Source organism: Tupaia chinensis, unplaced genomic scaffold (genome assembly GCF_000334495.1).
Source record: "Tupaia chinensis unplaced genomic scaffold, TupChi_1.0 Scaffold000159_1, whole genome shotgun sequence".
Lineage (NCBI taxonomy): Eukaryota > Metazoa > Chordata > Mammalia > Scandentia > Tupaiidae > Tupaia > Tupaia belangeri.
Genome location: NW_006159630.1, coordinates 4,011,000 through 4,022,626, shown reverse-complemented (window position 1 = coordinate 4,022,626; position 11,627 = coordinate 4,011,000). Strand labels below are relative to the sequence as shown.

General features: G+C 51.7%; 1 protein-coding gene and 1 pseudogene across 1 annotated transcript in view; both read left to right on the top strand.

The window, feature by feature from the left end:
• The first annotated feature begins 3,707 nt into the window (after positions 1–3,707).
• Positions 3,708–6,892, top strand: LOC106734600 (protein FRG1 pseudogene; annotated as a pseudogene).
• The window catches only part of BIRC5 (baculoviral IAP repeat containing 5), a 6,503-nt gene continuing 1,692 nt past the window's right edge, over positions 6,817–11,627 (top strand). The window contains exons 1-3 of the mRNA XM_006145709.2: positions 6,817–7,024; positions 7,435–7,544; positions 10,148–10,265. Coding sequence (XP_006145771.1) covers positions 6,914–7,024; positions 7,435–7,544; positions 10,148–10,265 — 339 coding nt within the window. The 5' untranslated portion in view covers positions 6,817–6,913. The remainder of the gene's footprint in view (positions 7,025–7,434; positions 7,545–10,147; positions 10,266–11,627) is intronic.

Here is an 11,627-nt window from a genome sequence, read left to right as displayed (position 1 = left end):
GCTGAGCTGCAGTCCTTTCTCCTCGTCTCTCCATCCTGCAGGATTGGGGCACACGCACAAATGTGCCTGGCGGTTTTTTCGTCCCTGTGGCCGGGATTCGAGCTACAGTTCGCCAGGCAGGATCTGGTTCCTTTAACAACTAGGCCATGGGGCCGGCCAGTTTTTACATTTTTCCATGCTTGAGGAGAGTCAAAAGAGATGATTATTTCACGACACATAAAAGTGATCTAAAACTCATGGGGCCAGCAGGTGGCGTGGTGGTTAAGGCACTGGACTCCCACACGGGTCACTGGGAGTGGTTCCAGATGAGTTCCAGACCTGGTGGCTTGCTTTCTCACTTCCACTTGACCTCCCCCCTCTGTCTCTCTCTGGTGAGCACAGGTGACCTCTAGCATATTAAAATAATACTAATAAGTGAAATTAAATAATTATTTTAAAAGATTTAAAAAGAAGTGATCTAAAATTCAGACCGTGAGATTCATAAAGTCGGGTGCGCACACCCCAGGTCTGTCACCCGCTGTCATCTGTGGCAGCTTGCGCGCTACGTGACAGGGTTGAGTGGTGTTGGCCTGGGCTGTTTTCTGCCTGGCTCTGCAGAAATGGCTGCTCCCTGGGTCAGGACATCCCTAAACCCATGTTTTCCTTTGGCTTCAATCTTCCGTCCACTCCATCCTAGCTGCTACCCAATGTCAGTGTCTGTCCCCGAAAGCTCTGGGATCTTAACCTGGGGCAGATACCTTGGCCTTGATAGGACTGTGCCGTGCTCAGGGACGACAGTGCCCTCCGCCCTCCCCCCGCTCTCAAGGAGCCAGCCGCACCTGTCTACCGCCCACCCTGCGGCCTCTCCTGACTCTTGAGTGGCGGCTCAGGAATTTCCACTGGCGTTTTGGAGTATGGTAAAAAATAGGAAGCAGCCAAACCGTTCCTCGGGGAATTGATGAGCCTCAGTAGTCATGCAGCTGCTGGAAATTGCTCTGTGGGGCTACTCAGTGGCGTGGTGGGTAAAGCGACTGGATCTCACCTGGCTGACTGCGTGGTTCAAGTCTCAGACCTGGTGGCTTGAGAAACATGCTACGCTTGTGTGCCTGCGTACCCGAAACCCTGAGAGGAGGACGCAGAGGTTGGGGAGGCAGCGTGGCCACCCCGGCGTGATTTCTCACCTTCTCACTCCCCAGGCCCATGAGCACACAAGCCCTATAGCAAATTAAAAGAAAGGAAAAAGAAAGAAAAGGTAGGGAGGGAGACTGGTTATGTCGCTGGACTCTTTACATAATCGACCACAGTTCAAGTCCCAGACCTGGCAGTTTAAAAGTCATGTCGGGCATGTGTGAGTGCGTGCCCAAGATCCTGAGAGGAGAAAGGAGGAGAAGGCATCATGGCATGGCCATCCCCCTTGGGAATGCTTTCTCGCCTTCTGTCTCTCTGGTGTGCATACAGGCTCTGTAGAAAAGAATCTCTCCAAAAAAAAAGAATAAAAGGAAGGGGAGGGGAGAATGAGGGGAGGGAACAGAGAGGGAGGAAGAAAATGAATCTCAGAAATACTTTGGCTTCATGGCGCTGACTCTGGAAGGTATGTTTTTCAACGAATGTCATCGATATCGACAGAACGTGATTAAACACCCAAAGACGAAGCGGAGGATCGGCATCCACGTGGACAAGATGGCTGAGCAAGCCGTGCCCCACTCTGGTGACTGACGTCTTTGGAGGGCAAGTGGGCTGCACACACGCATTTTGTTCTAGGTTTTGTTTTTTTCCCTCCAGAGGGCACGTGGACTTGACAAAGGGATGGAGAAAGCACCCCCTGGGGCAGGGTCACACTGCAGAGTGGACCACTGAGGTCTTGCCCACTAAGCCAGGGGCCAGCCCTGGGTAAAAGTGTTCTGATTCCGCACTTGTCCAGGCTTATTCTGTAGGCGGAGCCGCGCACGTGGGTGCGTGTTTGCTGCGGCACAACCTTTAACAGAGGATAAAGGGCTGGCCCAGGCTTCCCTCCTCTCCATCCAGGCTGGCTGTGCCTGAGCGACAGCCACATTCCTGTACGCTCCCAGTGGATGACCCCCAGGCCATCTGGGGCTGGCAGCGGCAAAGTTTCCACACCCCCACCCACACAGCACAGCCTCCTGCGCCGCATAGCGGCCGCACTCACGCTCTCCTCCACTGCAGATCCACTCTGGAGACTGGCCTGTTCTGCATTCAGGAGGCAGTTCAGAGCAACGATCCCAGCTGCGTGGGGGCTCTTGCCCAAAAGTCACAAACAGGCCTTCAGTTTGGCTGTCCCCTCCCAGCTCCAGTCTGTGCCGTCTTCAGTCTAAGGGACACTCTGCCTTTGGAGGAGGGGAGAAAAGAAGTGGTCATTTCTGGGCTTTGAGTGATTCGAGTCTAGTGACACCAGAGGACACGAGCTCAGACAGGCCAAGGAAGATGCAGAACCAAGACCCCAGTCTTCACCGCCACTTCCATGGTCTGCAAGCAAAGCCTAACCCCGGCTGTCTACATAAGTACGTGACGTGCTGGCACGCAGGGTCACACAGGGACCTCGTCTGACTTGGTCCCCACTGTGCCAGCTGCGCTCGGAGGAGGTCTGGAGCATCACAGGCCACCTACCAGCACATGCCCTCTGAATGCCTACACAGCACGGTAAATCCAGACTTGCGTCATCACAGTCCCTGGTGGGAGGCCGGCCACTGGGTTTTAGCCCCTGCTCCAATGCCTGTGTAACCTCTACAGGCACCACTTACGATGCACCGACCTCAGTCTTCTCATCTGTAAAATGGCAAGTTGGGGGAAAAGGGAGGACAGTGTGGCTACATACCACAGCGCTGACGCACTGCTCAAGAGATGCCAGATCCTACATGGCAACTGCAGTTCAAATCCCCTGTCCGGTCAGCCTGAAACAAGCGGGACAATGCCAGTACCCAGGATCTGACAGGCTGGAGGACTGGAGGGTAGAATAAGGCCATTTGCCACACCCACAACAGATGGGCTACTATCCCTGATGCAAGGGGATCCTCCAAAAGCTCACTGAGTTCCCCAAGGCACAGCATAGCCAAATTGACCAAAACCACAGACAGAGGCGAAACACTAAAACTGGCAAGAGAGAAACGACTAGTTACTTTCAAAGGACATCCCATCAGGCTTATGTCAGACCTCTCATCGGAAGCAATGCAAGCAAGGAAAGAATGGGAAAATATATTCAAAGTGTTAAGTGAAACAACTTCAACCAAGAATACCGTACCCAGCAAGATTATCCTTCATATGGGAAAAAAAAGACAAAAACATTCTTAAACAAAACCTGAAAGAATTGACCAACACCAGACCAGCTCTCCAAGAAATGCTGAAGGGAGAGCTACACAGGAAGACTAAAGGCGGACACAGAAGTAAGAGTGCAAGAAACAACCGAGAGAATGACCAGCCTAACAGACAGGACAGCTCCAGAGCTGAATGTGAACTTCCAGAGTTTAAATGGAAAGATCAGACCACAGCAACACTGCAAATTCAGCAGAAGAGAGGTTAATTACATGAGTCTGAACTAATGAAATAGGATTTTTTAACTTTAGACTAGAGCATTACTGATTTTCTTAGATGCTTTGATTTCCGTGTTTAAGGATTTTTTGTCTTCTCTTGAACTGTTGATAGGTTCATCTACCTACTATTTGAACTGATCCTAACCTTTTTCCTGGCTTTAAGTTTTAAACAGTTTTCTCTTAACATTTTTTGATTTTGTTCTATTGAAACTAAAACTTTTTTGAAATTAAAAAAATGCATTAAAAATACCTATTAAATACCCTTAATGATTCCAGTAAGCTTTATAGCCCCAGCAAGGTGCTACTTTAGAGTATGTTCACTTTACTCACTGAGGTTTATGCATAAAGTCAGACATGCATTCATAGATATGTATATATCAGCTGTGCTTCCTATTGAAGGTCTTTAAGATCTCTAGTGAGGCAATAAAATGTGAAAAAAGCTAAAAAAAAAAAAAAACCTTGAAAATGTGTATTACAAAAAGAAAAAAAACAAGTGCAGAGCTCAAAAACATTTGCACCGAACTGAACTCGCATTATAATTCCACCTTGCACAAACTTTTTCAAGTCCCCTTGTGAATATACACAAAGAACTCCTAAAAATTCATAAGAAAAAGGGAACTCAATAAGTAACTGGACCAAAGATATATGTTGGCACAGATTAAAATGAGACCTCTCCAGTGTGGACGAGGGAGCAGGCATGATGGGAGTGAGCATGGTGCCACGGTCTGGGAAGAGCAGAGGTACCAGAGAGCAACATTTGACATGCGCGTTCATTCTAGCAACCCGCACTTGGAAACGAGCCCATGGAGACAAACGTGCCAGGACACAGGCTATTCACATGAAGACTTATTGTGATATGATTTGCGTGCCGTAGAACTAGAACTTCGGAAGGGACATCGCTGAAGAGGAGTTCGCTCTTATTCAGAATGTCTCACCGCTTTCTGCACACGGTTGGCGCTCCAGCTCCAGACCTGGATGAGCATTCGCTTCTGGAGGAATTCTGTTGCAAAGAGAAGATCACAGCTCCAAGGGTCAACTTCTGGACTTCTAAGAACTTCATTGAAAAGACTTGATAAGAGAAGAGATACAGAACCATGGCCGAATACTCCTACGTGACGTTCACCAAACTCGTGCTCAAGGGCACCAAGGCAAAGAGTAAGAAGAAAAAGAACGAAGAGAAGAGAAAAAGAGAAGAGGGTGAAGAAACCCAAGTTGATATTGTTGGAATCTGGTGGACAGTAGCAAACGGTGAAATTTCAGGAACCACAGTGTTTGCAATGGATAGGGAACCTGTACACAGGCACTCGACGGTGGTCTCTTCACACTGGGACACCACGTAAGGAGTGGAGAGCAGTCTGCTGCCGGCAAATTGTCTGGTTCCAGAACTGCCCTGAAGTCGGCTATGGAAAACATCTTGGTATAGATTCTGATGGACTTGCTGGGTGTTCAGATGCAATTGGACCAAGAGAAAATGGGACCCAGTCTTTCGAGATGGTAGAGTGGCCTTACTGACCTCACATAGCTGCTTCAGGAGATGCAATGATATAGAAGCAGAGCAGTAAAACAGCAGGAGAAGAGATGGTAAGAGCAGATCCTGTGCTGAAAGAGAAACCACGAAAAAGGATGGCATCCCAGAACACAGAGGCTATGTAAAACAATGCGGAATCTGTTACATAAAGAAATTTTAGAGTTTCCAGACAACAAACTTAAAATAAGTAAAGAAGACAGTAAAATTCCTTAAAAAGCTTGGAAAGGGAACCAGCAGTTAGCGTAATGGCTATGTCGCTGGACTCCCACGTAGTTGACCGCGGTTTGCGTCCCGGACCCGGTGGCTTAAAACTCACGCCGGTTTCGTGTGCGTGTGTCCCTAAGATCCCAAGAGGAGAATGGAGGAGAAGGGACTGCGGCGTGACCATCCCCCCTGGGGGATGATTTCTCGCTTTCTGTCTCTATGTCTCTCTCTGTCTGTCTGGTGAGCGCACATGCCCTATAGCAAAACAAAACAAAACAAAACAAAACAAAACACCTCTCCAAAAAAAAAAGAGCTTGGAAAGATGGAATTTTGCATGAGACACTTCTGGACAAGAGAGCCAAAATAAAAGCCGACATACTGCAAATGATCTGGTTTTTGATTGTCTTATATGTTTGTTTTTTTCTGAAAATTTTCAATGAGGTGAAAAAAAAAATGGAGATAAGTTGGGGCCAGCAGCTGGCCAGCAGTGGCTAAGGTGCTGCACTCCCACATGGCCATAGTTTGAGTCCCGGACCTGGTGGCTTAAAAGTCACACTGGGGTGCATGCCCAGTGCATGCCCAGAATCTCAGGAAGAGAATAGAGGAATGCAGGAGAAGGAATTGCAGCATGGTCATCTCTGCTCAGGGGTGATTTCTCACTTTCCCTCTTACTGTCTCCGTGAGCACACATGCTCTATGGCAAAAACCTTTAAAAAAAAATGATGAGTTATCGGCTCAGTTGAGGGCGGAGGTTTAGCTGTGGACTTCATCAACTTGACAGGCACAGCCTGGCGATGGACAGATGGACGCGTACCTCCAAACATCCCAACCAGCATGGGGGGGAGAAGCTGGCATTTGGCAGTTCCAACAGATAACGAGTTTGCAGGTCAAAGGGCTTAATACCCATGAGGAAAAGCCAAATAGTGGGTGGAAAAAATGGAAATAAATACAAGTTTAATAATAATAATACGAGTTTAATCTGGTGCAAAATTTTTTCTAATCTATGCATTTTTTTCATGATTTCTTTTTTCTCTTTTCTTTCTTTCTTTCTTTCTTTCTTTCTTTCTTTCTTTCTTTCTTTCTTTCTTTCTTTCTTTCTTTCTTTCTTTCTTTCTTTCTTTCTTTCTTTTTTTTAAGTGATTTTTGCTATAGGGCATGTGTGCTCGCAGGAAAGACAGACAGAAAGCAAGAAACCCCCTCCAGGGCAGGTGGCCACGCCACAATCCCCTCTCCTCCACACACTCGCGCCCCGCGTGAGTTTTAAGCCACCGGATTCCAGGACTAGGTGGGAGTCCAGCGACATAACCATTATGCCATCTACTGGTGCCCACAATGCACATTCTCTATGTGCTTGCGCCGGATAGGAGCCACTCCTTGAACCCACCGCGGGGACTTCGGCCCACCCTCAGCCCCTCTCTGCACCCACTCTGAAAGCAGTGGGGTGAGCGCCAAGTGTGGGAAGGACGGGTCACCGAGCGTTCGCGAGCTCAGGCAGAGCTTTGCGGCCAAGGACTACAACTCCCAGCACGCCCCGCGCTGCCCCGCCCCGCATTCCCAGAAGGCCGCGGGCGGCGCCCTGGTAAGGGCGGAGCGCTCCCGACATGCCCTGCGGTGCGCCGCTAACCGCCGGGTTTGAATTGCGGCACCGCTCGGCGGCATGGGCGCCCCGTCCTTGCCCCCGGCCTGGCAGCTCTACCTCAAGGACCACCGCGTCTCTACGTTCAAGAACTGGCCCTTCTTGGAGGGCTGCTCCTGCACCCCGGAGCGGGTGAGACCGCCCCGCCCCGTCCCAGCGAGGCCTTCTCTACCCGCCCGGACTCCGGAACGACCCCTCCCGGGGGCTGCGGTCCCATTACGCCTGGTCCTGGGGGTCCGGATCCCGAGGCAACCCCTGCGGGAGGCCATGGCCGCATTGTGCCTGGGTCCTGGGGTTCAGGACCCGGGACGACCCCTCCTAGGGGCTGGAGTCCTGGGGTTCCGGGCCCCGGAACGACCCCTCCCGAGGGCTGCCGCCCGGTATGGCTGGGCCTGGGGGATCTGGGCCCCGGAGTGATCCCTCCAAGGGCTGCGGCCCCATTATGGCTGGATCCCGGGAGTCGACCCGGAACAACCCCTTCAGAAGAGGTGGCCCTAGGTGTCTGGACCCCGGGGGCTCACGAGCTGCACTGTCCTTTGCAGATGGCCGAAGCCGGCTTCATCCACTGCCCCACTGAGAACGAACCCGACCTGGCCCAGTGTTTCTTCTGCTTTAAGGAGCTGGAAGGCTGGGAGCCAGATGACGACCCCATGTAAGTCCCTTGTGCCAGCCTCGGTGGGCTTCCAAGGTGCCAGGGCGCAGGGGTAGTGGGGGGGGGTTGTTCTAAACTTGCAAAAATCGACTGGAATTTTGGAGGCAGCGCTGCAGTGGCTGCTTCCCCAGCCTCCTCTTGTGCATAAACAGCTGTTGGTAAGGAGTCCATCCCTGCATGCTGGTGGCTTGGTGCCACTTCCAACCTAACGGATCTGACTGGCCACAGTGGCTTTGGGTGATGACAAGGGCACACTCTTAGAAGGTGCTTGACACCTTTTCCTGTCGTGGGAACTCCCTGGAGTCACCAAGTGCCTTATCTGTGGGACTTTTTTTTTTTTGCGCCGGAGGGCATGTGCTCCCTGGGGAGACAGAGTGGGAAGGTGAGCAGGCACTCCCCGCGGGGTATGGTCATGCTGCACCCCTTCTCCATCTTTATCTCCTTCAGGATCTTGAGCATGTGCACACACGCACCCAGCTTTTTCCTTAAATTGCTGAGATGTGTATTCAGACACGCGGGCCCCAGCTGCCCTAACCACCACGTCTTGGGCTGGGTTCCTGTATGGAACATTTTCCTAGTTCTGCTTTTGTATTGTGTGTGAACATGCACTTCCCTGAGAGACAGGAAAGGTGAGAAGTCACCCCGTGTCAGAGAATGGCCATACTACAATCCCGTCTTCAATCTCTTCTCTGGATTTTTGGGCACGCATGCAGCAGGAGTTTCAAGCTCCTGGGTCCAGGACTCAAACTGTGGTCAACCATGTGGGAGTCCCGTCACCACCACACCACATGCTGGGACTTTTTTAAACTTTTTTTAAAAATGATTTTATTTAATTTTATTCATTGTCAGTATTTTGTTTTGTTTTGTTTTGTTTTTCGAAGCTGACCAGAGAGACGGAAGGAAAAGGAAAGTGAGAAAACAAGCTGCCAGGTTCAGGATTCGAACCATGGTCAGCCATGTGAGAGTCCAGCCACCTTTACCACCATGCTATGTGCTGGCCTCCCTGCTGGGACATTTTTAAAAACAGCTTTAGAGGCAGGTGGTATGGTGGTGAAGGTGCTGGACTCCCCATGGCCCCCATGGTCTGAGTCTTGGACCTGTTGGCTTGCTTTCTCGCTTTCTCTCTTTCTCTCTCTCCCCCTCTCCCTCTCTCCCTCGCTATTCCTCCCTCCTTCCTCCCTCCTTCCGTGTCTCTCTCTGGTGAGCACATGCGTCCTATTACAAATTAAATAATAATAGTAAATAAAATAAATAACTCTCTTTTAAAGGAATTATTTTATTAATTTTTCATCATCATCATTATTTTTTAGTTCGATCAGAGGGAGGCAGGGAGGGAAGGTGAGAAAACAAGCTGCCAAATCCGGGACTCTAATTGGTTGGCCATGTGAGTTCAGAGTCCTAACCACCATGTCTCCTGCTTGCCCCAGTAAATAATTTCTTAAAAAAAAAAAGAATAAAACAAACAGCTTTATTGAAATACAACCCACGTACTACAAAAATAAGTCTTTTGGGACCAGCAGTTAGCATAATGGCTGTGTCACTGGACTCCCACGTAGTTGACCGCGGTTCGCGTCCCGGACCCAGTGGCTTAAAACTCACGCCGGGCATGTGTGCGTGCATGCCCAAGATCCCGAGAGGAGAACGGAGGAAAAGGGATTGCGGCGTGACCATCCCCCCTGGGGGGTGATTTCTCGCTTTCTGTCTCTATGTCTCTATCTGGCGAGCGCACGCGCCCTATAGGGAAAATCTCTCAAAAAAAAAAAAAAAAAAAATCAGCCTTTTAAAGTGTATTCCTCAGTGTCATTTTGGAATTTCTTCTTCAGGACACCTTTTCATTAAAAAAGAAAAAAAACAGTCAGGATCCGGTCAGAGGGCCTGGTGTCTGTCTTTCCATCCCACGGTGCTCTGTTCTTTTCTTGCCCCGTCTCCCTGTCGGGATCGGTTGCTCCTACTACTCTGAGTCCGCCTTCAGAGGGTTGCCCAGGTTGTCCCCTTGCCAGAGAGTGTTGCTGGCTCTCCTGTCGTGTCCGTGGCTACGGCCAAGTGTTGGATGTGATGGTGTGGTGGCCATGCCTGCCATCGCTGGGAAGCGTCGGTGGTGTCACCCTGAGCGTGGCTATCTCCAGGGTGTTCGGTGTTGCTGTCCTTTCGGAACTTGCATGGCCATGTGCCCGTGACGCCAGCCCTCCAGGGATGCCCCATTACAGAGCGCTATATGAGGCCAAGGGGTCCTGGAGATCCTGCCCAGCAGTGCCCCACCCTGAACTACGGGCTCTGTAACAATTCTGTGAGATCACTTCCCACTTCCCACGGTCCCTTGTGTCTCCGAGGAGCTGACGTGCAGTTCCTCTGTACCGTATAACGCTTGTCCTACCACTTGCTAAAGGACGTCACATAACACACTAGCCATAGGGTGTGGGGTGTCCACAGGGAGGCAGGTGGGCGTGCGGCTGGGCCTAGCCTGAGGCCACCTCCTCCAGGCTGGGCACCTTGAAGCAGAACAAGGCTTGCTACAGGGTGGATGTGGGAGGCGGAGCAGGCTGTGGTCATGGACTGCCCTTGTCCCCGACGTCCCTGTGACCTGTCCTGTGTTGATTTTCTAGAGAGGAACATAAAAAGCATTCGTCTGGTTGTGCCTTCCTCTCTGTCAAGAAGCGGTTTGAGGAATTGACCCTCGGTGAATTTTTGAAACTGGACAGAGAACGAGCCAAGAACAAAATGGTAGGTGTGGTTGGTTGGGGATGAGAGCGGAGCGCCGGTCCATCCTGCCTGAGGGCCGTTTTTCTCGGGAGGCGGTTTTAAAGCTTCCAGGGTGCACACGTGACGACAGGACAGAAGCGCGTCTGTCCCCGGTGGTCTGGGGTTGTGCCTCAGCAAAGGTGTGTCCTCGGCAAGGGTGTGTCCACTCAGGTTCCTTGGCTGGTGGGGACACTGCAGCAGTCCCCTGCTGTCCTGCGTGTTGGCAGTGGTGCGTGAACACGTCTGGGGCACATCGTGGAGAGTGTACTGGGCAGGGGGAGAACAGGCAGCAGGCCCGCTGGACCCAGGTCTGTCAGACGTGCTGGCTCGTCCCGGCACATCGGCTCCTGGGACCCGGAGGGTGAAGCCCCGAGGCCACGGGTGGGACGGTGGCTGGGGTGCTGCCCAGAAGAAGAGCAGGGCTTCCGGTTCAGCCGAATTTCAGGGGGTCCACGAATACATTCTTAGCACAAGTACCTTCTGCGTTTTGTACGAGTGTTTGCCAGGAAACCACTCCTTTATCTGACATTGCAGCTTAACTGGGCACACGCTCCTGTCTGCGACACCGGCCCTATGGGGAGTAAGTCTGGGGGCCGGTTTATGTCCCAAGCAAGGCGCTCAGTGGGGTTGTTCTGGCTCTGGCACTTGTAGGTGGTGGGAGTGTGGGCCAGGGCTGGTCACATTGTCCTTGCTACAAGATGGAAAATTGAGACCCCCCGACTCCCACCACGGTTTCTGAGGTCCCTTTTCAGCTTGCAAATTGTATTCCCGCCTTGACATTTTATAAAGTAATTCTGCCCCGTGTGGTAGCATTTAAATGGTGAGGAGTACGGATCGGTTTTCCCGAAAGAGAAGTCGGGTCAGTGTAGCGTGCTGTGGAAGAGCTAGTTACTGGACCACGGCCAGGGCCGAGGGCTGGAACTCAGGTGGAGTGGGGAGAACCTTCCGGCCACAGGTCGCTGTTGCACGTTGCCTTTGCTGTTATCTCACGGCGCTCAGGAGTGTGAAGACCGTGCTCAGGCAGCGTGTGAGGGCTGGGTGCGCTGGCGCAGGCTTCGCTTGCCGACCCCGTGTTAGGTGACAGCAGCTTGCAGGCCTGGGGCATGGCCATGAAGCTGCGGGGCGGGGAGAGTGGGAGGTAGCAGAGGGTCATGGGCGCCCGGTCCTAGAGCATGAGAAAAAGCGAGGCAGGGAACCAGCAGTTAGCGTAGTGGCTATGTCGCTGGACTTCCACGTAGTCGACCGTGGTTCGTGTCCCGGACCCGGTGGCTTTAACTCACACCGGGCATGTGTGCGTGCGTGCCCGCCCAAGATCCCGAGAGGAGAATGGAGGAGAAGGGATTG